The sequence below is a fragment of the Neopelma chrysocephalum genome, unplaced genomic scaffold (assembly GCF_003984885.1).
Source record: "Neopelma chrysocephalum unplaced genomic scaffold, ASM398488v2 Primary Assembly neopelma1_70, whole genome shotgun sequence".
In the NCBI taxonomy this organism is placed as follows: Eukaryota; Metazoa; Chordata; class Aves; order Passeriformes; family Pipridae; genus Neopelma; species Neopelma chrysocephalum.
In genome coordinates, this window is record NW_020897730.1 from 1,785,185 (window position 1) to 1,808,442 (window position 23,258).

The 23,258-nt window shown below is 40.6% G+C and overlaps 1 protein-coding gene across 4 annotated transcripts; it reads left to right on the forward strand.

The window, feature by feature from the left end:
• Positions 1 to 881: 881 nt before the first annotated feature.
• LOC113969015 (phospholipid scramblase family member 5-like) lies at positions 882 to 17,214 on the forward strand. Of its 4 annotated transcripts, none has more exons than XM_027686087.1 (10): positions 890 to 983; positions 4,124 to 4,200; positions 4,938 to 5,156; positions 8,425 to 8,576; positions 13,007 to 13,049; positions 13,914 to 14,134; positions 15,074 to 15,235; positions 15,862 to 16,023; positions 16,924 to 17,006; positions 17,089 to 17,214. In XM_027686087.1, the coding sequence occupies exons 3-9, from the start codon at positions 5,144 to 5,146 to the stop codon at positions 16,960 to 16,962; spliced, it is 792 nt and encodes a 263-aa protein (XP_027541888.1). In that variant the 5' UTR covers positions 890 to 983; positions 4,124 to 4,200; positions 4,938 to 5,143; the 3' UTR covers positions 16,963 to 17,006; positions 17,089 to 17,214. The 4 variants fall into 4 exon arrangements, with proteins under 4 accessions (XP_027541887.1, XP_027541888.1, XP_027541886.1 ...); XM_027686085.1 differs by having other exon boundaries at positions 16,924 to 17,002; XM_027686084.1 differs by having other exon boundaries at positions 16,924 to 17,214.
• Positions 17,215 to 23,258: the final 6,044 nt, after the last annotated feature.

The following is a 23,258-nucleotide window of genomic DNA, read 5'->3' on the forward strand; positions in this document are numbered from 1 at the left end:
CTTAAATCGCATGATCTGCTTACGTAAATCAGCCTCTTGATGACCACACTTCCTCTGCTTTTAACCTAAAACATGCTTAATATGATTCAAATTGAAATATTTGGGTCTGGGGTTGAACTCAGTGTTCTGGACTAATTGCTTCGTGCAGCTGTTTCAGAACTGCTGGGAAACCAGGATATGCCCGAGCTCAGTAACAGTGCCCACAGCCCCTTGAAGGCTGTATTTTCATAAGAACAAGATTTTACAGGTGATTTTAAAACCCCCAAACAAAAAAACCTCAATGAAACAGAAATCCAGTGCCCTCCCTCCCCCCCAAAAAACCTGACAAAACCAAACACCTGCTCCACAAAAAACCACCAACCAGACAGATAATCAGTCCCTGATCCCCCCAAAACCTTGTCCAACTCCTGTGTCAAAATTTGGCGTGGAAGCTGTTTTATGAATTTCCAGTTGATTGCTTTATGTTGCTGACATCTATACTCAGTTTCTCATCCTTATCAATACTTTCTGGGGGGGTAGCATTAAAATTTCTGATACATATTCAGTACCATGTACCATCTCTAAACATAAATGCTTGAAAGGTTTCTTCCTTGATTTTTCCTTACACAGTCACTTCAAGATTGCTATTTTAATCCCATTTCTCCCAGTTCAGTTACACGCAAAATAAAGATCAGATTGGTGAAGAGTTGTTACTTTAAAGATTGTATTTTTTCTGTTAATCCGTGCACAACAGACACCTCATGGAACAGCTACCTAATGGCAGTGCCTGATAAACCCAGCACCGACAGGCAGGCAGGGAACGCAGTTCCGCAGCGTGTTCGCTCCGTGCGCTGCCAGCGGGCACTGGCTGCGATCCAGCCCCTCAGCGCTGCCGTGCCGGGGACCCGGCTGCGGAATTCCAACATGATTGCAGACGTCCTTGGAGGGGAGGAGCTCTTGCAGCCACTAGCTGAAGCAAGACGCCTCACAAACCAAAGTTCAAGGTGAGAACCGTACTAGATGGTAGCTGATTTAAGAAAATTTCCCCCCCCTCCCCTTCCTCCGGTGCAGAATGCGATACTGGGTAAAAATATGTAACTTGGGGCTTGGTATTGCACAGGGTCACAGTCTGATACTTATGCTCACGCTCAGCATGTCTCCCTGTACTAGAGGTAAGACTAGAAAAGGGAAGAAAAAGGGTATATAATTTCCTATTAAAAAATTGACAGTAACAGTGCGTTTTAATGCTGGTCACTGATATTTTGAGGAAGGGAAATTTAAAATGGAAGCAGTGATTAGCAATGACCCCTCTTAGCAGAAGGGAAGCTCAGGCATTGCTTGGTGAGGTTGGGGTGCATTTCATGATGCCTGTGTGCTGCTCTGACCCTGCTCTTAACACTGGATGGCACAGAGTTAAGTGCTCTTAACACTTGCCTGCTTGGAGCTCAGTAAGGGCAGGTGGGGAGGAGCTGAGTTCTTACCTGAACTTGTCGGGACAAGGGCAGAGGCAGTTTCTGCTTACCTGGGGGAGATGATGGTGATAGAGTGGGGGAAGGGGAGTGTTGTCTTTTCCCTGCTGAGTACAAGGGCAAATGTCTTGCACCAGGCTCATGGAACAGTTTTCTGAGCAGCAGGGAGCAGGACGAGAAATCAAACAGCTTTTCCTAATACTTTGAAATTTGTTGCTGTCTCTTGTTTTTCTCTTGTGAAGGTGTATTTTGTGAAACCATTGCCACACACTGGCTGTGATGCCTGAAAAAATAGAAGAGTGAGTAGTCTCCAGAGAAACAGCACCTATGCTGAGCCATATGGCATTTTTGCTCTCTTGATCCACCTGGTTGACTTTCTGGAGGAAAGTCTGCGTTTTAGTTCTGTGTTAGGGACAATGATGTCTTAGTCCATGGATAGGTGTCCTATAGGCTGCAGTATTTTATGTAATTGCCATTAACTGCAGTGGTGTTTGTACACCAGCTCAGCAGGGATGGATCTCTGAGCTTTTGTAGAAGTGGTAGTTATAGAAAAGATAAAATGTAATTTTTCTTTAAGGAAAAAAGGAAGGTTCTAGATGTATAAACTCCTCCAGCCAAGCCCTGCCTGCCCTGATCCGAACAGTCTCATTGATTTTAGTGGATCCATGCTAGCTTGCACCTTCTAAGGATCTGCCCATCAATTTGTATCAGCTTTACAGCATAGGATGGAGCGAGAACATTTTACAGGTAGAGGGAATACATGTATGTACACTCAGTTTCTTTTCTTTTTTTTTTTTTTCCGCTAATACCTGTGAATGTGTTTCAGATATCCAGCACATTAACAGAGAGGAAGGCAACATACTCTGTTTTAGTGCTCAGACTCCAAATGATAGAGGCAATGATATCCTTCCCCAGAGTCTTCTTCAAGGGGCAGGGGCAGCAAGCTCAGTGTCTTGGTGAAATTCTCCTTTGCATGCTGCTGCTCTGCTTCCTGAAGTCCTTAAGATTTGGTTAAAAATAGCACTACACAAATCTTGAAATGTTTGTCCTCATTTCTTGTTTCTCTTGTGCATGTGTAAATAGCACCAAAGTATGACTGCCTTTGTGCCTGGATAAAGTCTTTTGATAAAGTCTTCTGTTCCCCATGTTGTGGTGAGACTGATTTTAATCTTTTCTGGAGCAAATTTTGACCAGTATGTACATATTGATTAAAAAAAAAGGCACAAAAAATTCTGATTAAATAAATATTATTAATAAATTAATAATTAAATAAACATGAAGTTTTACTACTAAGGACCTATGCCAATGCAAGACTATTGTTTGCAAATCCTACAGAAATCTACTGATATAATCTACTAAAATTATTGCTTCAGAATAAAGCAGTAGGAAGAGGCTAAGAGGGGACATTGTAAAAAGTATGGAAATTTGTGAAAGAAATGAAAAAAATATAAAATATACTTAAAGCCAAGTTTTATATCTTTCTTTTACCTACTTACTGCAATTTTGTAAATAATGCCAGAAAATTAGTTCTTTGGGGCAGAACTATTTCGGGGAAATGTTTATTTCACGAGTGGCAGGATAATGAAACCTGGCTCCCGCAGGCGGGGGAACCTGCCTGTGCTACCACGGTAACTCTTGCCTAGAGCCTGTGCCAGGGCTCCAGCAGCTCCCCACACATCCAGGCTGGCCTGTCCCACAGCCCACCAATGCTGCAGGAGAGACCGGGGCTGATCCCCTGTTACAGGCACCAGTACAGCACAGTCTGTGTCTGTATGTTCCTCCAGGTCAGCAAATGAACTGCTTGGGCTTCTCAAAACATGTTTTTTAAATTTTTGCAACATCTTCTTTCAGCATATATGTTTTTGGTGTGTTTTGTCTATTTGAGGCACCTTTCTTAATGTACTACAGTGGTTTTATGCATTGACAGAATTAGTTGGCCATTTTGTTTCCTTTAATTTTCTGTCTTTATTCAATTTTAAAGGTAAATGAGTGCCATCTCATCTGAGTTTTCATCTGTCATTTTCAAAGTTAAGTTTACTATTTTCCAGAGCTTTCCCTCTCCTCTTTCTTCTTTGTTTAGGCTGTGTGCCTGCTCTTCAGGTTAAAGCCTCTGCTTCAAAGAAGCACATCTTTGGCAGGGAGAAAGGAAGCAAAAACTTTAGGTCATTCTTATTTTTTATTTCCAGTGATGTCAAACTTCCTCCTAATCCAGAAGGATTTGTTTAGTGCCCACTTTTCAGTCACTAAAGTTTTTGCCTGTAGACTGCCTTTTCTGGGTGTTTCCAAGGGTGAGGACAGCAGAGTGTGGCTGCTGGGCTGGCCCGAACTTGGCTCTGCACCCAGAGGCTTCTCAAGCAGGCAATGATAAACTCCTGGGAAACTTCACATAGCCAAATCCATAAGTAGACCCAAGGCTCTTGCATTTGGTAATATAGTCTATAAAAATCAGCTTCCATATAATTTGGGGATTTTTGGGGATGGATTTTCTGTATTCTTCCTGCAGGGAATCAGCATCTTCCTGAACTGTAGACTCTGGAATTTAATTTGCTCAACCTTGCTCCTGGCAGACCATTTCAAACCAGTAGAACTTGCAATAGCAGAAAGAATAGAAAATGATCCCCAACACCTCACTCTGCTCTGCTGGGCTCTGTGCTTAGGCTGTGCCATTTTTGCAGCCATGCATCACCTCCGTGTGCAGATCTCGTGATGATCTCCATGGAGACTTGGGCACTCAAGGCAGAAATATGAGCAGGTAAGTCAAGGTTACTCTTCCTTCTCCTCCATGTAATTACATGTACTATGTTTTTGTATGGATAGTGCAAGCACCGACAGACTGTTTTAATTCTCCAAAGCCAGTTTGAACACCCCACAAAGATAAGCAGAACCCTGTGTGGATATCTGGATGTGAGGGGGAGGGCATGGGGGAATGTACGGGTAATTTTCTGGGTCTGGGTTTAGACATTACATCCGTTGGAGGACATCCCTTGGCTGATGCTATGGATGGAACACAGTGAGAAATCCAGGGCAGCTTTTCCTCCTTTGTGCGTGGAGAATGTTTACTGGGGTCAGCAATAGGGAATTTATAGAATCACAGAATGACCTGGGTTGGAAGGGACCTCAAAGATCATCTATTCCAAACCCTCTGCCACGTACAGGGACACTTTTCAGTAGACCAGGTGGCTCAGAGCTCCATCCAGCCTGGCTTTAAACACGTCTAGGGATGGGTCATTTACAAGTTCATTAACTCCTTTGTCTTTACTGGATAGTTTGAAGAAATGGAAACATAAATATTGAATTACAAAGACGCATTTTCTGTAGTCTTAGAATTAGCACATACACGATAAAGAAGAATTTTAGGTCTGCTATGTTCAACCCATAGCCAGTGGGTACATTAAAGTTTTGCCTCTTTGTGCTCACAAAGCACTTTTCCCTCTTTCTGCTGGTGCAAATGCCTTGAAATGGATCAATGTTCCCCTGGTTCGTTGGCAGCATCTCCCCCTGTTGTCCAGCTCAGACAATGCAGCACTCTGCACCATGAGGAAGGCGACACATCTCCCGTTCTTTGTGAGCTGATATCAAGTAGACAGACACCTTCTGAAGTTTTGTGCATGCTGTGCGCTTTTTTTCTTTGCTGCAACAAGAAAAGCCTTTTCTTTTAACCTGGCTTCCTTTGAAGAAGTAACTCAGGAAGCTTCATGGCCTCTCAAGGTAAGTGCATCTATAGTCTGTATTTTTAGATCATGTTTACAGAAAACTACAGTCTTGTACGTTTCCAGCAATCAGCAGTCTGATGAAATGAGTGTTTCAGGCTAAAACCACATCAGTCAAAGCACAGTTGTTTTGCCTTCCTTTAATTTTTCAGCATCCAAGAGGCTCCTAAGGAGACTAAAATCTATACTAGGATGTTATTTCAATAAAATACGTTATAAAATGTTAGCATCTGCATTCAATTATAAAATTTAGTGTTTGTATCTTTGTGCTTAAACCTGTCAGTACAGAATGCATGGGAGGGGTAGGTACTGAGCCAAGGGTACCCCTGTTTTTGCACACTTCTTCCCTATTCCACTTTGAAAATACTACATCAGCAAATGTTTTTCACATTCAAAACTGGCCAGAATCCTGCTAACCATGTATGGAAAATAATATCTGAAGAGTAACTGAATTTAACCAGATTACTCCTGTCTGGGTTTGTCTTTGTCACGTATTGACTTTTAGTAGCAGCTGGTTGGGTACTCAGGTGTGCAGAGGCAGATATTGGCCTAGAGAGTTTCAGCAATGTCTATCTATGTTTGTCAAATTTTTACCCCTCTTTTTTGCTCCAAAAATACTCAAGACATTCTGCATTTAGAGCATTAAAGGTACACAGCAGCAAGCAGTTTTTACAGCATTGTTGTACGCTAGCCATATAGGTGGTTTTTTTATTTTGCTTCACTTTAGCTATATAAGAGAGATCTGGTTTTGCATATTTTTGATGTGTATCAGTTAGTAGAAGCAGTGAAATAGTAATGGTGTGAAATATAGTGTTTAGAATGAATAAATTTGATAATATAACATGTAACTCTATAAATTATGTTTGTACAGAGTACTTGCTGTATCATACAGTAACTTTTAAGTTTTTCTATATTAGAAATGAAATGGGAATCATCCATAAAAATAGTCAAAGTGTCAGAGTAGCTCGGATTGTCATTAATATTTAACGTATTTACTGTTTGATTTTTGTATAGCTTAAAATTTGACAGGTAGAACTGCAATTTGTTGTCTTTTTTTCTCTTTATTATTCAAGAATAACACTAACACTGGGCCACTTCGTGGCATTTCATGTAACAACAAGAGTTACGGCAGTAACAGAACCCTGTGAGGTAAAATGATGCAGAAGAACATATAAAATATTTATTACCCAGTTATACATTTTTAAAAGCCAGCTACAAATTCAAAGGGGTTACTTCTTCCTGTGGTCTCAGACTTTGAAAGAAAGCAGTGGCTGCAAAGACAAATTAAGATCAAAATATTATTAAATGATGAATCTTTCACAGTGAGTTCAAATAATACTAAAGGATCTCATTTAAACCCACAACAGCAAAAGAGAGATTCAGACTTGGAGCTAAAATTCCTTCTGGACCTCAAACCTCATCGTGCCCAAGTGTTGTCACACATGAGATAAAAATTATCAGTTTGGGGGCTGCTTTACTGCAGAATCACAGGGGCTCAGCTAAATACAAGGATTTGCCATTTATATGGGGAGAGCCTCACAGAATCTACTAGGTTGGAAAAGACCTCTGAGATCAACTCCAACTGAACACCACCTTGTCAACTAGACCATGGCACCTAGTGCCACATCCGGTCTGTTCCTAAACACCCCCAGGGACAGTGACTCCACCACCTCCCTGGGCAGCCCATTCCAATGCCCAATCACTCTTTCTGTGAAGAAATTCTTCCTAATATCCAACCTAAACCTTCCCTGATGCAGCTTGAGACTGTGTCCTCTTGTCTTGTCGCTGGTTGCTTGGGAGAAGAGACTGATACCCACCTGACTATAACCTCCTTTCATGCAGTTGTAGAGAGTGATGAGGTCTCTCCTGAGCCCTCCCCAGGCTAAAACCCCCAGCTCCCTCAGCTGCTCCTCCTAGGACTTGTGCTCCAGACCCTTCACCAGCATCGTTGCCCTTCTTTGGACATGCTCCAGCACCTCAATGTCCTTCCTAAATTGAGGGGCCCAGAACTGGACACAGGACTCAGGGTGTGGCTTAACCATTGCCAAGTACAGGGGAAGAATCACTTCCCTGGTCCTGCTGGTCACACTGTTCCTGATACAGGCCAGGATGCCATTGGCCTTCTTGGCCACTTGGATCCACTGCTGGCTCAAGTTCAGCTTCCTGTCAATCAGAACCCCCAGGTCCTTTTCTGCCTGGTCTCTGTCCAACCACTCTGTCCCCAGAGTGTTGGGGCCAAAGTGCAGGACCCGGCACGTGGCTTTGTTGAACCCCATACTCTTGGATTCAGCCCATCTATCCATCCTGTCCAGGTCCCTCTGCAGAGCCCTCTTACCCTCCAGCAGATCTACACTCTGCCCCAACTTCATGTCATCTGCAAATTTGCTAATGGTAGATTCAGCTTGCTTTTTCTTGTTCTGGTAGAGCCAATGTTGTTGAAGGCTGAGGAAAGATGTGCCTAGTAAAACTAGTAGGAGTTTGTTGGCAGTCAGATGACTAAGGTGATCACAGTGCTGTGGGAGATGGTGCCTGAGCATATGAAGGGGTGCGGGCAGACAAGTGCCTGTCACAGTAAATGCCCTTGTTAGCTTCACAGGACTGGCCAAGGTAACCATCACTATGTCCTAAAGGTGTTTGTGATAGCAAACCAGAAAACACAACATAACCATATCTGATCTTTTCATTAAGATAGTAATGAGTAATACACTGTAAGAGGCTGTTTAGATTTTGATACCAGCATTGTAACATCCCACTTGGGGAATCTGAGATCCCTGTCTCTAATTAAGAGAAAATATGTGTGCCCTCAAAATGCTAGAGAGCATTTTGGTGGGGGCCAGCCCTCAGCAGCTCAGTGTACACTGGCACACAGGGGAGCTCACAGGGAGCAGTGCTGGGTGGCCTGTGCCGAGGAGCTTGTGGCCACCCTGTGTGTGAGTCCAGACCAGCTCCAACCTTGTCACACAGGCTCTGTGCTCACCAGCTGTCTGAGCAGATCAGGTGCTCTCCAAGACCACATCTCCTGGTTTAGCTTCATCTGCAGTGATTCCACTTTGCATATTCTAAGGCTGCTTTATGAAGTGAATCAGAGCACTTGAAATGTGGGACCATCAGGAAATTTGTTTTGGGTCCTGATTCCTGATCTGAACTAAAGTATGGATACAGTCAAATGCAAAATGTGATGCTATTGTTCCAGCTTTGATACAAGAAGCTATCTGCTCTTTGGCCCTGTCAATTTCTAATTTTTTTTTCCTTTTTTTTTCATGTAGAATCTCCAGGACAAACCAACCCCATCTTTAAGGATTACCTCCCTGGTTCTTCTGACATTCCTGAACAGAATAAGCCCGTTGAACCAACAAGTCTCTGGAGGCAAACATCACACACTCATAACTTGCCACCTGGTCTAGAGTACCTGAACCAGGTCCTGAATCTTCCCAAATGTTAGAATTTTTATGTTTTCCTTGTATGCTGCTTTGATACCTTGGGGGATGAGGTGGTTTGGGTTTTTTCCTTGGGGGAGGGGTAGGTGGAGATGTAGAGGCTTTTTCTTTGTTTGATATTACTGTGAAATAAGGAGCGTAGGAATAACAAGCTCTTTCTTGGTTGCTGTCATTCATTTTTGTAGAAATTAATTTGTTATGCATGCAGCTCTCCTTGCACCAAAACCATTGTTTTCTTCCTTCTAGGACATTTTCTAGGTCATAGTATTACGAGTCTCATTGTTCCCCCAGTTTCCTTCCAGCTCCTTAGGAGCTCACCCTCAGGGAAATGGCTGTTAAACTCCAGCTGGTCTCAAAAAGTCTAAAACAGGCAGTGTGTGAAGGAACTGTCACCTCCTTATATCTCATTCTTTGAGGAACATCAGGGTCTTCTGAGTAAGTTCTTTCTGCCTCTGCAGGTTAGGGGCTTGCTCTCCTGAGGAGGCCAGCTCCCAAGGAGACGGGTTAGTTGAGTGTAAGCCTGGGTGGCTACAAACCTGCACCCACTCTCTGTGGGGTGGAGGGGGAGGAAAGTGCTAATGCCTGAGAGAGGGAAATGCTTGGAAATGGGAGCAGACAAGTAGGCTACAAGGAGGGAAGGAGAGGGAATGCTTAAGTGTTCTCCATCCTACTGCTAAATGTGTGGCTGTTCCTCTCTGTGAAACCTCTCAGGTCTGGGAGCTCACAGCTGTGATGATCTGCAGCTCCGGTGCAGAAGTTTCATATCTTCCTGAAATTTTTTACCAGGAAGGTCGCTCCCTGGTGTCACTTTGACACTGACTCCAGTCTGCATTTCACATGTGGCTGGATTCTGCCACTCTCATATATGCTGTATAAGGCATCATACTCCCTGCCTGGTATGGGCGGGGACAGAATCAGGCCCCCAGTGTAGTCAGGTCATAATTCTGATACCCATATCTCTGCTGTGGTTGCATTTTGGTGATGATGGGAAATGTTTACTTCACTCAAGGTCTGTATTTTAGGCACACATTTCTGGTAGTTTTGTATAGAAGCAGAAATTGAATCTATTTTATATTTGGAGTTAAGTTACCTAGCTAGCTAATGAAACTGGAGACCCTTCAAAAACAGTCTTTCATGTGGAGTTATGACTTTCATTTCAAGGTGCCCAAGCACAAAATGATATGTGTTGTCAATTACACAAACATTTGCTTACAGACTGTGGAAGCTACATTTTTTAGTCTAAAAGTGATTTTGATAGTAAATACTTGGCAGGTTACATATCCAGGCTCCTGTACAAACATGAATTACACCTCAGATTTACCTAGACAATGTGGGCAAGCAAATACTATCGCTCCATTTTATAGAAACTTTACATCTGATATAAAGACAAAAAAGCAAGTTGCTTTTAGAACTGTAACTGGAACTTAAGACCTCTCATTCATGCTTGCTCTTGGCCCCATAACCATATGCCTGTGCTGCTAAGTATTCTTAATTTTCTCTGCAGTCTGAAAAGTGGGAAGCATGTGTGCCATGCTCATTGTCAGCATATACCCACAGCTCGAGTTTCTGTGCATCACAGAACATTTTGGTGTGTGATGCTGAAGTCATACTGTCTGTGTGACTAATGAAACAGGCTCATATAGGATAGATTGGAGCATAAAGGAGATCCCACCAGCAGGGAGAGGGCTGCCTGCAGAATGAATGTGGGATTCACAGCTGCCAGCATAATCACTTGGGATTTATCCTGATGGACTCAGAGATTTTCAAGTAATAAAATTCTCCAATGAAGATGTTTCTAGCAGAATTGGGAATTTTTTTGTGCCACTAGAAGACTGTGTATCCTTCTGGTGCTGTGTGTATTGGGGAAAGGTGGGTCCAAACTGAAACAGGCACAGACAGGTGCTACTGGAAGGGCATGGGGAATAGAGAACCTGTTTTAAAACAAGACTCCAGTTGTTTCATCTTTTAGACTAAAAAAACACTACCAGAGAGGGAACCGTGACTGAGTACCTAGAAGAGTAAACAACTTGTGGGAAAGAGACACATTTAATTTATAGAATTATATTACTGGAAGAAATATTATATAGAAAGTGGCTGTGAATAAATATAGGATATCAAATAGAAAGGACATTCTGGGATTATCTCAAGCCTGAGTGGGGAAGATAGCTGGATAGATTTGAAAAAGCTGAATATATTTCTTAATAAGAGCATGATATGTTTGACTCTGAAACAAGGATGCAGATTTAGTGAATCTCAGAGGGATCCCTACAATCTTATTCTAAATAGCAACTCAAGGACACAGCATACAGTATTGGATGAGAGGAAAGGAAAATATCTGTCCTATACTTTAAGGCCTGACAGCAATATTTCACTCTGCAGATATGGAGTTCAGGTGAAGGAGCAATTCAATCAGCTTTTTAAGGTGCACCAGAGAAGGACAAAAAACTGCTTCTGTCTCAGCAAACAGATACCATGCTTTCTATAACTATCACAGAAGCGACAGTATTTAAATAATTTCCAAGCAAAAAAGTTACCCAAACCTCATTATCATCTTCCAGATCACAGCCGTAACTTGAAGAATTGTTCAGTGTCCATCATAAAAATCAAGGGAACCTTTTCCCACAGCAGGAATAGACAAGAGAGACCTTGGAGAAAAATTTTCTGACTAGCTCAGCCTCATGTTGTGCCACCATTCAGGCTTAACCAATTTTGTAAAAAACTTAGTTTAGGCTTGGTTAGACTGATCAGATGTAAATGTAATGCCCACAGAACTGAGTACTGAGAATTAGCTGTGTATAAGCAATTGTAACATATCTGAGCTCGAGAGGGCCAGACCCTTGTAAACCAAAGGGCTTTGGATGCTTTCAAATGCAAGTGCAGAATTCCCTTAATCCACAAGTGCCTCAATAAAAATGCATCAGAATAGCTGTCTTGCAGAAACCAGTGAAAGGGAAAACAAGGCTAACAAGTGGTACTGCTGTGTTGTCTCAACATTGTTTATACATTGTGCACAATAAACCAATACACAGACCAAAATCACTCAAAGCTTTTAACAGTTCAGGCTCATTAATTTTCTTTTCCCTGTGAAAGTCTACGTGGGGCAAAGAAATCCATATTAAAATCAATACTAAAATATTAAAATAGCCCTAATATCTTTAACTTGTTTATTCTGTTTTCATCAGCGGAGCCCTTCCTGTGAGCTCCAAGAGTTCACATCTCTCATGAAACCTAAACAAACAGCAAAGATTCTTGGGAGAATATTTTTAAGTCTAAATATTTTTTATTATTTCAATTACTGGCATGCACATTTCAGAGATTAATGAAAGGGATAAAGAAGTTCCTCTTTTTACAGCTTTTCTTTGCAGCCTGAACTAGCTGCAGGAGATGACTAGAAGTGACAAATGGCTGCAACAGTTTGAATACGTACTAGGCAAGATTTATCAATTGTAAAATATACAGGCACTGGAGAGCTGTGACATGTTGGTCTCAGAAGGTCGCTGTGTGCTTTCTGTCTGCAGCTGTGAGTAATGGCAAGACCCTGTGCCAAGCGTTTGCCCATCAGGAATTTACAGAAAAGACTGGTAAAGCCTAAATATACTATCACATAAAACAGGCATTAAAGTCACATAAAACTGAAAGGTAGACTGAAATTAAGTCTTGCTGGTTTTATAATACCAACAACTGTTCTCTAAAGAAGAATAATGTCAGAGGGATGATAAGCACAGCAAAGCTGGGTATCATGGCAAGCAGTTTTTCTCCTGCATTTGTAACCAGCTCATGGGGTAAGAAAATTTCAGCCAGCTAAGGTTTCTTTGTGGAGCTCCTCTTTTGCTCATTCTGGCACCCTGGCATGACCATTTGCCAGATTTGGGATGCAGAGCTCCTGTGCCTGAGATTAGAGCACTAAAGCTCTTGTGTGCCATTGTTGGCATCCCCTGATTGCCCTGCTGGGCTGCTCCAGCAGGGCCCTTTGGGATGTGGTCGCATCACGTTTTAAGTTTGAATTCAGACTTGTTCCTTCCTGCACTGCTGTGGTGCCCAGCACCAAGCTTAGCTTTGGGGTAAGGGGCTTCCCCTCTGCCAAGGAGGAGGAACAGGAGCAAGAAGTGGATCCTGCTCCTCACACACAGCTTTTTATTGCTGTTGCCTTCCTTATTCCCCCAGGAAGATTATTTTTCTTCAAATGTGTGGGTGAACTACATGGCCACAGCACCCCATGTCACATTCTTCAGCCGTCATTTCAGAGAGAATTCTAAAGTGTGGTTGAGACAGCCCTCAGGCACCCAGCCTGTGCACCTCTGGAAGGAAAGAAATCCTAGTAACAGGGAGAGGAACTATGAAAATAGACAGGTGACCACTGCAGCCCCAGACCTATCCAAGACCCACTGTCTTGTTTACTTTTTTTAAACAGCTGGACCGGATAATTATTCATCAGCAAGTGGAGCTTCTGGAAGGTATAGTGCAATCCTTGTCACTCTTTAACAATGCTGCTATACAGGTGTCTCCAAAAGGCTTCCAAGTCTTGCCCCTCCTCACTGAAGTCACTGTGAAGCCTCTCAGGGCCCTTGTGTCAGGCTGTAATGTGGCCATAGTGTGGGAAAGACTCACTTTATTGTATGCCTGTTCTGCAGCAAACCACTGAGAAGGATTACAGGGAGTAGTCTGTACAACAGTCCTAAATTCTCTCCCTCAGATGCTTCCTTCTCAGTGTTATTAAAGTTTGACTATCATTTCAATCCATGGAAAAATTATTGTCTTTAACAATAATTAATGTGCTATGAGGAACAAAGCAAATAGAGGAATGAAGATCAGAAGACACAAAGTGAAGCATAAGAGTTTCTAATTACATGGTTTCTCAGAATTTCAAAGTACTGAACAAGTATTAAATTCTGCAAGTAAAACACTCTAAAATGTATTTCTCCCATTCAAAATGGTTTTGATCTGATTCTTGAATGACTCACTGGGTGAAAGCTTAGTCACTGAGGTGGGACAGCTTCACAGTATTACTTTTCACAGATGATAAAGTAAGAAAAAGCCTAAACCAAAACTCAGGATATAAATTCTGTTTTATGATATGTACTTTAGTGTACGGCAAATCAAAATCTTAGAACTAATTTCTTCAAAATACGGACCTGGCATTATTATTTCTTTATAATTGTATGTTTTCTTCGTGTCATTATTTCAAAACACTTTTTTAACGATCTGTTTAAAAATCTATATCTTTAGAATATATACCCGTATATTTATAGACTAACATTATACTAAGGTAATGACTAACATTATACTAAGTTAATGTTCTACTTGTTTCACTTTATTAGCCATACTTGGCACAGAGACCTCCAGCAAATATGAGATAAAAAACCATTTGGGACAAAGAGTTTACTTTGCAGTAGAAGAAAATGATTGCTTTGACCGTAACCTGTGTTCGCCTATAAGGTCATTCACCATAAGGATCGCAGATAACATGGGCCGAGAAGTGATTAGAGTGATCAGACCCTTGAGATGCAACAGCTGCTGGTTCCCCTGCTTCCTGCAGGAGGTGAGGGAATCCTAGATGCTTTTTGTTCCAGCGCCCTGCTCTATGTGCACAGCATTAATGAAACCTCCTGCAGTTCTGCGAGGGTGGCAGGAAGGAATTCACAGCCACTTCTCATCCTGGGGGATTGGAGGCCTTCCTTTAGAAGTACTGTTGATAAACGAGGCCCTTCTATGAGCTACATTCCCAGTGCACCTCCTCCCTTTCATGGAACCTTGCTTTCCTTGCATCCCACGTAAAGCTTCTGTGTCTGATGATACAGATGTCTCTCCATGCACATAACACCCCAAAATACTGCTTGCCCTGACACAGACGGAGATCACCCACTGTGGTCCAGGAGGGTGACGGATGGAAAATCCCTGGAGGCCATGGGGGTGTGTGGGTGTGACTGGGAAGCAGCTCTCTTAGGAGGCTGATGCTTTGGTCTGTGGCTCTGACTCTTCAAGGCCACATATCTCTGGGAAATTGCAGAAGATGGAAGTGAGCTGCTTGGAGTGAAAAATGGAGATCCCATAGAGTATCAGATATTTTCTCCATATTTTTGACTTCTTTCTTGTTTTATGAAAGTGTTCTACATTACACTTACCTTCTCAGCCCTTCATCAGGATTTTTAAAAAAAGATCCCTTGGTAGCACAGCTACTTAAAAAAAGCTTATAGGATACTTGCTGATTACAATAACAAAATCTTTTCATAGTGTATGGCTTTTATGAAGTCTTATATATAAGATGTTCAGTCACTTCTGGTGGAGCTTTTGAGCTTCATATTTTCCACCATTAGACTGTTTTGCAATATCCAATTCACTGTTTGGTAAATTTATATATCGCTATATGCAATAAATAAGTGTTTTGGCATTATATAAACCGTACACTATCATGGAAAAATATACTAATATAAAATTAGTTTGAAACATTTTGCTGTTTTTTTTTTCTTTTGTTTGCTAGTTAGAAGTTCAGTCCCCACCAGGTACAACAGCTGGGTATGTTGTACAGAACTGGGACCCTTTTCTGCCAAAGTTTACTATACAGAACCAAAGTAAAGAAGATGTACTAAAAATAATTGGCCCATATGCAACCTGTGGCTGTTTTGAAGATGTTGACTTTGAGGTACGTTTCTTATGAGTGTTAAGAATTTAAAAGTTTTACTGTTTTGATTAAATTTCTCAGCTGAGAGGGAGAATGGGAGATGCTTGAAGAAACCTTGAATGGAGTTTTCTGATGTGAACAAAGTTCTTTGCCTTAGTTGAGAACCATAAAGGAACTTTTGGGTTTATCAACTCATTATCCAAATCAGAAGACTCCAGTGGGTACTGTCTGAAATTTCAGTATCCTGTGAGAGGTATGCAGATGGCTACGTAATTGAGAACAGATCTGTCCCCTGAGGGGACAGGGGTCCACGACAATGTGATGAGGAGCATATCGGGAACATGAGACAGGGAAAAGCCAACACTGTGAAAGAGGAACAAAAGTGTAAACTTTCACAATTGCTTTCCTCCACTTTTCTGTCAGTTCTAAAGATGCTGATTTCCAAACTTGAGACCCTTTCTTGTGTGCCACTCCTAAAGGCAAATTTGACACTAATAGAACATCTCGGCAATAAGAATAAAAGAAGAACCTGACAACTATAGCATACTCTGCATGTCAGGGCACATTCATTAATTCTGTGGAGATGTCATCAGTGTGCACTTGATTTATTTACATTTGTGTCTGTTCCTATTTTTTTATTTGTGCAGGTAAAAGCTCTCAATGAGATGACAACTATTGGCAAAATTTCCAAGTACTGGTCTGGATTTGTAAACAACGTCTTTACCAACACTGCCAACTTTGGGATCCAGGTCCCTGTAGATCTTGATGTGAGAATGAAGGCAGTAATGATTGGTGCTTGTTTTCTCATTGTAAGTATGCACTGTGAAAAGGTAGACCTATAGAGGTGTGCAGACTGGGGCCCAAGGGCCCATTGGTATCAGCTGTGATCCTACAAAGGTGTAAATGCAGTGGAAAGCCAAACGCAATACCTAAAAGATAAATTAATTGAAAACATTTTAATTTTTATGTCTGCTTTTGTTTTTTAGGTTTCTTAATTTTTTGTTTCTTAAACAGTTTAAATAGTATTACACATGCAGTTCAATATTTTATATGGCAGGATCAGATCTCAACATGTCAAACCTACAAAACTCCCTCAAGCCCCTTACTGTTTTTGAACAAGTGTATGAACCAAAAAAAAGTTATGTTGTTTCTAATGGTAATTTCAAACCAATTCAATAGTTCTGTTGAATGTTGCATGTAAGACCTTTGGGTCATATAAAAATTCCTACAAAAATTCCCTTGTGAAGATAATTGTAAGATAAGAATTTTGAGAAGAATATGAGAAGAATACTCAGTGTTAGGGGTAAAGATGAAGTTAAGATGCCCGTTTTCTAGAATTATAAATTGGTATTTGTTGTGTACCTCTTCTGCCAACACAATTGTGTCAACATTAACATGCAGTGGTTTCACAATCATCTGTGATACTTACAGAAAATATAAAACAAAATAAAAACCTATTTAAATTATTCGCTGAAAAGTGTTTGCTTTAAAATTGCTACAATTCAGAAATTTTGCTTTTGTTAGGATAGAACTGACAGTTAGGGTTATTGAATTGTCCCCTTCAAAACTCCTGTTGCTCAGTGGCAGTGATAGAAAGTGATTGCCTAATCTAATTACTTTGTGTAACAAATGCCTACAAGTAAGACTTTTGATATTAATTGTTCATTTTTATGCCTTCCGTCTCTAATTCACAGTTTGTTTATTTGTAGGACTTAATGTTCTTTGAAAACTCTTTGGATGGATTATAACAAGATGACAGACACAATGAAATATGCAGAATGTGTTTCAGTAGGTAAAAATGAACATAAATTGATCGTCTTGCTTTGAAGACTTATACATTAGATACTTTCTAATTCTTTTTCATTTTCTTCCAGAAATCACTTGAGCTTTGGACATGATTTTGAACTGCAAAAATCCTTGTTCCTTATAGGAAAAGATAGGGAGCTAATGATGATATTTATTAAAATATCTCTCATGTAAATAATAATTTGTCACTTACACTTTATGTTTGTTGTAGCTAAACACATACTTTTCACACAGAGCACTGTTGCTTTGGAACAGTGCTATTCTCTTCTTTCTCTTTTGATGTTCCTGCATGGAAAATCATGAAAGGTTAGATGAAGGCTTGCAGCATCATTGATGAAAGTCTGTGTTTAGAGAAGCCTTTGATGTTTTGCAAGTGCTGGTACCAGTTACTAACCAGGATGTGTTCTGGGGGTGTTGCTTCTTCATAATTTTAGAAGTAATTTTCTGATATTTTATTTAGTTAATAGTAGCAAACTGATATTGAAAGTAACAAATATAAGGACATCATGCAAGGGGAAGTTCAAGATGTTACCTGTTCCAGTGTGTTGAAAGGAGGGAAGTTATGTTGGCAAGTAAATTAGTTTTATGACAAAGATTGTTTTAATGAGTGGCAGCCAGAAATTAGGCTTCCAGCACTAGACTTGGGAATGTTAGCTCTATTCAGAAAATCTGGACTTCCTCTATTTCCACTGAAGGCAGGCCATATATAAGATTTGAGAGATGGTCCTCTGTGTGCCAGAGGCACACAAAGCACTTCACTTTGAACTATCCAGTGTTAAGGATTCTTGCTGCCATCCACTCAAGGTTTTCCTTAAAAGGTTTGTTCTTCTTTATAATATCTGGTGGTTGATAATTTTTCATTCAGACTTGCCTGAGGCCATCCTAGAACAGAATTATTCTTTTCCTTTGGCAAGCTCAGGTATTTTCTATGACAGGGCTGTGCAAAAGGAGCTTTTTGTAGTTCAGCGGTTGTACGTAGCTGTTCATCCCTGCAGTAACACTTCATACTGTTCCCAAACATTCCCACTAACAGGTTTTTACTAATACAAATTCGATTGTTGAAACATCCATGATATATATGGAAGACATAAACAGAAACTTTTTTTTTTGTTGCAAAATATTTGCTGTATGAACTTGCTTATGCCTCCCAAAAACTCCAGTGGGTCCTTCAAGAAGCAAGCCAGTACCCTACAATATTGGTGGTAAACCCAGCAAAGTCACTAGTCAAGTTTCTAAGGGGAACATTTTACAAATCACTGGAAATGCTGAATTTCTTTTTTTTCAGTGTGAACCAGTAATTCAATTCTTGCAAACAACCAACACATCAACGGAAAGAGAGGAGATAATGAATAATTCATAAAAATGAAAAAGAGCTAAATTTATCAGGTGATTAATTCTCAACAAATATTTAGACTAATTTTAAATTAATGTTCATGGATATGAATTCAAACACAGTGAAGTCAGGAAGTTGCAACTAACGTTCCCATAGTGAAATTAACTCAGGAATGCTTATAGATTTAAACAGTATGTTTTAGATTATATACCACACTTAGGTATTTATACAGATTTACATATGTCTTGAAAATAATTGTGGTTAACAAGCTCTGACAATCATCATTATCTGTTAACCATTTCATTACTGGCTCTCGCTGTAACTCTCAGCAGTGCAATCAGGCTGCACAAGTTATGAGCTCACAGGGAACCATTGCTGCCGCCTTTCCCAGGAGGAACACCCTTTGAGCTTCGTGGGCAAGAAGCTCCCTCGTGTGGAAATTTATGGTTTTGCAGAGGAATAAAGGAGGCTTTTTGCTATTCTCGCTAATTTCACACTCTTAAATTCGGCCCTTTCACTCCTGACTTACTCTAATGTAGACTGAGAAAAAGAACCAGATCTTTATATTATTTTTTTTCTTTAAATCCCTTTTCCATTTTAGACAGAAGTGAGAATTGCTGTAGCCCATAATCTTGGGTCTCGTGCAAAACCATGTTCATGCACTGTTGTTGAGCTGTGTGTGTCTGAACTCTGAGCTGGATACAGAGCCTAGTAAGATCAGCAGGATCCCTGTCTATCTCTCACTTTTCCTCTGCAATTTCATTCTTCTTATGACCCTTAATAAGCCAAAGACATCTCTGAAGCAAATCTGTCCTACCTCTTTTGAAGTCAACACAAAATAGGGTTTATTTACCTGCAGGTCTGAGTTTGGCTATGAATGTCCACGTAAATACCTTGTAGGTAAGCAATACATGAAAATATTTTTTTATGAATTGCAACCAGATGATAATACTGGATTTCTTGCACTTAGTGACTTTATTGCTGTTTTGTGTGTTAATACAACTTTTTTTGCTGTTAATGTGTATCTATATGAATATGTTTGAATACCTCTGGTTACACTTAGAGGCAGCTTCTGGGACTTACAGAAAGAGGCTCAGCCCCTGAATAAAACAAGCACTGGGACTGGGATAGCTCTTTCTGGTTAGAACTCCTTCAGCAGCCTGCTTGACCTTTGTCCCACCCATCAGCATTCTGGTAGAAATTCAGTGCCAATGCCAGTTCTTTTTCAACTGGAAGGTTGTTCATCCAAACCACAGCTGCCACACAAAGGCAAGTATTCATCCTCAGCAAAGATGATGGAGTTCTGAGTGATATTACTAAACAAGAGTTAATGTGTACTGAGATTTTAATAACCTGCAGCTCTAAATAATAACTCTTAATGATAGCAATGTGTTTCACATTATGGGAGCTATGCATGCTCACCTTTCCCAGTTCTCCCACAGGCTAGGCCTGGCTCTCCAAAGGAGAATTCAGTATCTCCCAAAGGGTCACAGGTATTCTCTAAATCAAATTCATGTTCAGTTATTGTCTAGAAAGAAACATGATAGTTCTAATGAAACAGAAATTTTACTTAATCCAGCCAAGCATATATTTTCACACTTAATCATGAGCCAAACTGTAAATCTATGTAGCACACACTCCTTGTGTTCAGTAGATGGCAGCAACAGCTCATTATGACAATATTTACCTTTTCACACATCATAAGCTGTACCCAGGATGCTGATTAAAGTTCAACATACCTTTGACCTCTAATTGAATTCTGCTCTTTATTTTCTGTGTCTGATATTAAACCTTTGTCACACGATGCTGGGTTATCTTTGTTGTCTGTAAATTACAGCTGAATTGTTGGTTATTTTATGAGATGTGGTTGAGTCATGGGCATAATACAGTTACCACAAAGTGAGCTCTTCTGGTCAGCACTAAACCTATTTTTTGCACCAGCTTCCATGGCTGGACAAAGGAGAAGCACCAGCCCCAGGGCACTCCCCACCTTCTGCAGAAACAGAAAGTGCTACATCTAAAAGAAATTGCTTTGTAGTGGTGTCCCTAGAAATGCAGACGTTTTCTGTGGGTAAAATGTCATGTCATGCCATGTCATGATAGTCTGTCACTATGTGCTGTACTGAGACAGAGGGATGGAAACCCCCTGTAGTGCCACAAACCCAGATGATGCCAATACCTAGGGAGGAGCTGGTTTGTCCCTGGGAAGATCGTAAGAGAGTAGAGACCCATTATCTCTGTAAGTTCTGAGATTTTTTTGTTGTCTAATAATTTGCTGGCTGCAAAAGTGTACTTCTCTTCATAGACTTTGATGTGTATATTGAAAAAGTCATTTTGTGTCAATTGGGTTATTTGTTTTAGGATTAGACAAACCTGGAAATGATCCAAAATACACATTTTCTAATAGAGTTGACTAAGTGGAGCTCTTTGGAAAAAAAAAATATGAAATTTCCTCCTACTGACCCTCCTCTTAGTTGTATTGATTTCTTTTCAATTAGAATGGTATGTTCCATGTTAGAATGATAAATACTAGTTTAATTCAAAGATCAACTTTAGGTTTTAAAATGTGCTTTTTCTTCCCTAAAACTGGATCCCTTAGAGGGCGAAACCCACTTTAGCTCCTTAGGGAAAATTACCTCTCTACTGTGAAAGGAGATTTTTTTTTCTGGAATTCTGGATGTTTTTCTAAACTTGATCACTCTTAGGAATGGCTTCCTTAATGCCAAATCATTACTGAAGTACTCTAGTAGCACCTGCCACAAGACAACATCTTATTCATGACTTGTCAGCATTTTATTACTTCAGTCATCTGAAATGTAGTTAACAATTTTAAACATAATAGTAATTACTTTTTGGAGAGAGACAGCCCAGGACAGATACAACTTTCCACTTTCTTATGTATTTGTTAGTATTATGCTTACAAAAGCACATGAATGTTTACAAAAGAAAGGTTAGGAGGACAGAGACTGATGGATGCCCAGTGGCTGTGCCCCCAAAGTATGTTCATTCCTTTATCCCAAGCGACAGTGAACTCCTGCCACCATGAAAAGGAGACCTGCAGGTGACCTTACATTGTTATGCATCTCCTAAATTGATGCTGAAAATTCATCTCAATTCACAACCAGGTCTTATTCTCCAGCCTCTCTTTGCAAAAGCAATACAGAGACTTCTCACCCCTATTCTCACTTTAATTTTCTTCTGGGAAAGAAGTATAAACATAGTTATTACAGTATTCCTGTAGGAATCAAAGTCCAGACCTCATCTGCTCATATCCATCAGACCTATTTGGAAGTTGCAGATTTCATACAAACCTGTATGAATGTACACAGGAGTACATAATCCAACCACCCTCAGGTCTCACTGACCTTGGAGAGATATAGTGAGGTTCATGTTGGTGGACTGTGTTTCCAGTGTGGAGTTCCTGGGGTTGGCTACAAAACAGTGCAGCACTGATACTCACAAAGCTGATTTGTCAGTCTTGATTTTGGAATAACTGTATGACATGGATTAAATCTATCCTCTTCATTTAATATCCTCCTTCATGAGGAATAAATAAGTGATGCAATCTTGTATAGACCCAAGTTCAATGCTTTCACAGGCTACAGGTTCAGTTCTGTGTATTTCTTATTATGTGGGATCCGGCATGGAAAATGTCCCAGAATCTGAATATTGCTGACCAGATAAGCATGGAGATTACTCAAATGCTTAAAGCTCAGTGAGCACTTTGTGGGCTCTTGTTTTGAAAGAGCCCAGCTCCTCGCAGGTTTAATCCTCAAATAACTGTGTAATAAAAGATGCTGATGAGACACGTGTTCTCGCATAAAATTTCAATTGGGAGGAAAGTCCCCACTTACTTGTGCAACCTTAACGCTTCTACTGCTTGTTTATGTAAAGTAAAAGTAAAGGTTGACAGATTAGGCTTGCAATAAAAATAGTGCTATGAAAAACTGTAGAATAGTCCTCTTCCCCATCCCCTACAGGGGAAGTTGCACTTAGGGTACTAAGGCTGGAAAACACAGAAGCGCACACCACACGTTTTCCATCATTAAGTTTCTATAGGCCAGTCATCCTATAATAATGCTTTTATTCTGGCAGCTGGGTGAGTATTGAAGGAAAAATCCACCTGCAAGTCATTTCATCAGGACTCATTAACTTGCTGTGCTTTTCCACTTTAAGATACTCATTTGAAGGACATCTTTTTCTCTGGGCCAGCCACATTAGGTAAGTGCTCTATTTACATTGCTGATGTTTTGTATTAGAAAAGCTGATACACAACAACAACAAAATCACAAAAAAACCACAAGCTTCTGTTGCAGACATTGCTCTGTTGAGAAATACCTGTTTCTATCTAGAACTGACCCCGGGCATTTTCTCTTTCTGCCCCTTCCCTTTTCCCCCAGATCATACAATCACAGAATGGTTTGGGTTGAAAGGGACCTTAAAGATCACCAAGTTCCTACGCCCTTGCCACGTGCAGGGACACCTTCCACTAGACCACGCTGCTCAAAGCCCTAAAGAAAATGTCACAGTGTATGTATCAAGGTGCAGTGTTGCTTTGTATGTCTTTTCTTAGTCATTTAGGGATTGCTTGCAGAAGCTTGGGGAAAATTTTGAGAAGGCTAATGATTGCATTAGTTTCTATCTGTATGTTTTTTCTAGACCCTTGAAAAATTATATTTTACCACCAGGAATCGTTTCGGGCACCTGTTATGATAATGACCTAAATACCAATCAGGACTGAGAAAAGAAATCGTAGAATCATAAAATCAACTGGGTTGGAAAAGACCTCAGAGATCATCAAATCCAACCCTTGATCCACTACCACTGTGGTTACCAGCCTGTGGCACTGATGCCACATCCAGTCTCATCTTAAAAACCTCCAGGGACGGTGAATCCACCACTTAC

Excerpts from the sequence above, each read along its gene's own strand:
- LOC113969015 (XM_027686086.1), top strand. Across the intron at positions 13,050-13,913 it reads GCAAGTGGAGCTTCTGGAAG|CCATACTTGGCACAGAGACC; the intron begins GTATAGTGCAAT and ends TCACTTTATTAG. Across the intron at positions 15,236-15,861 it reads TTGAAGATGTTGACTTTGAG|GTAAAAGCTCTCAATGAGAT; the intron begins GTACGTTTCTTA and ends TTATTTGTGCAG.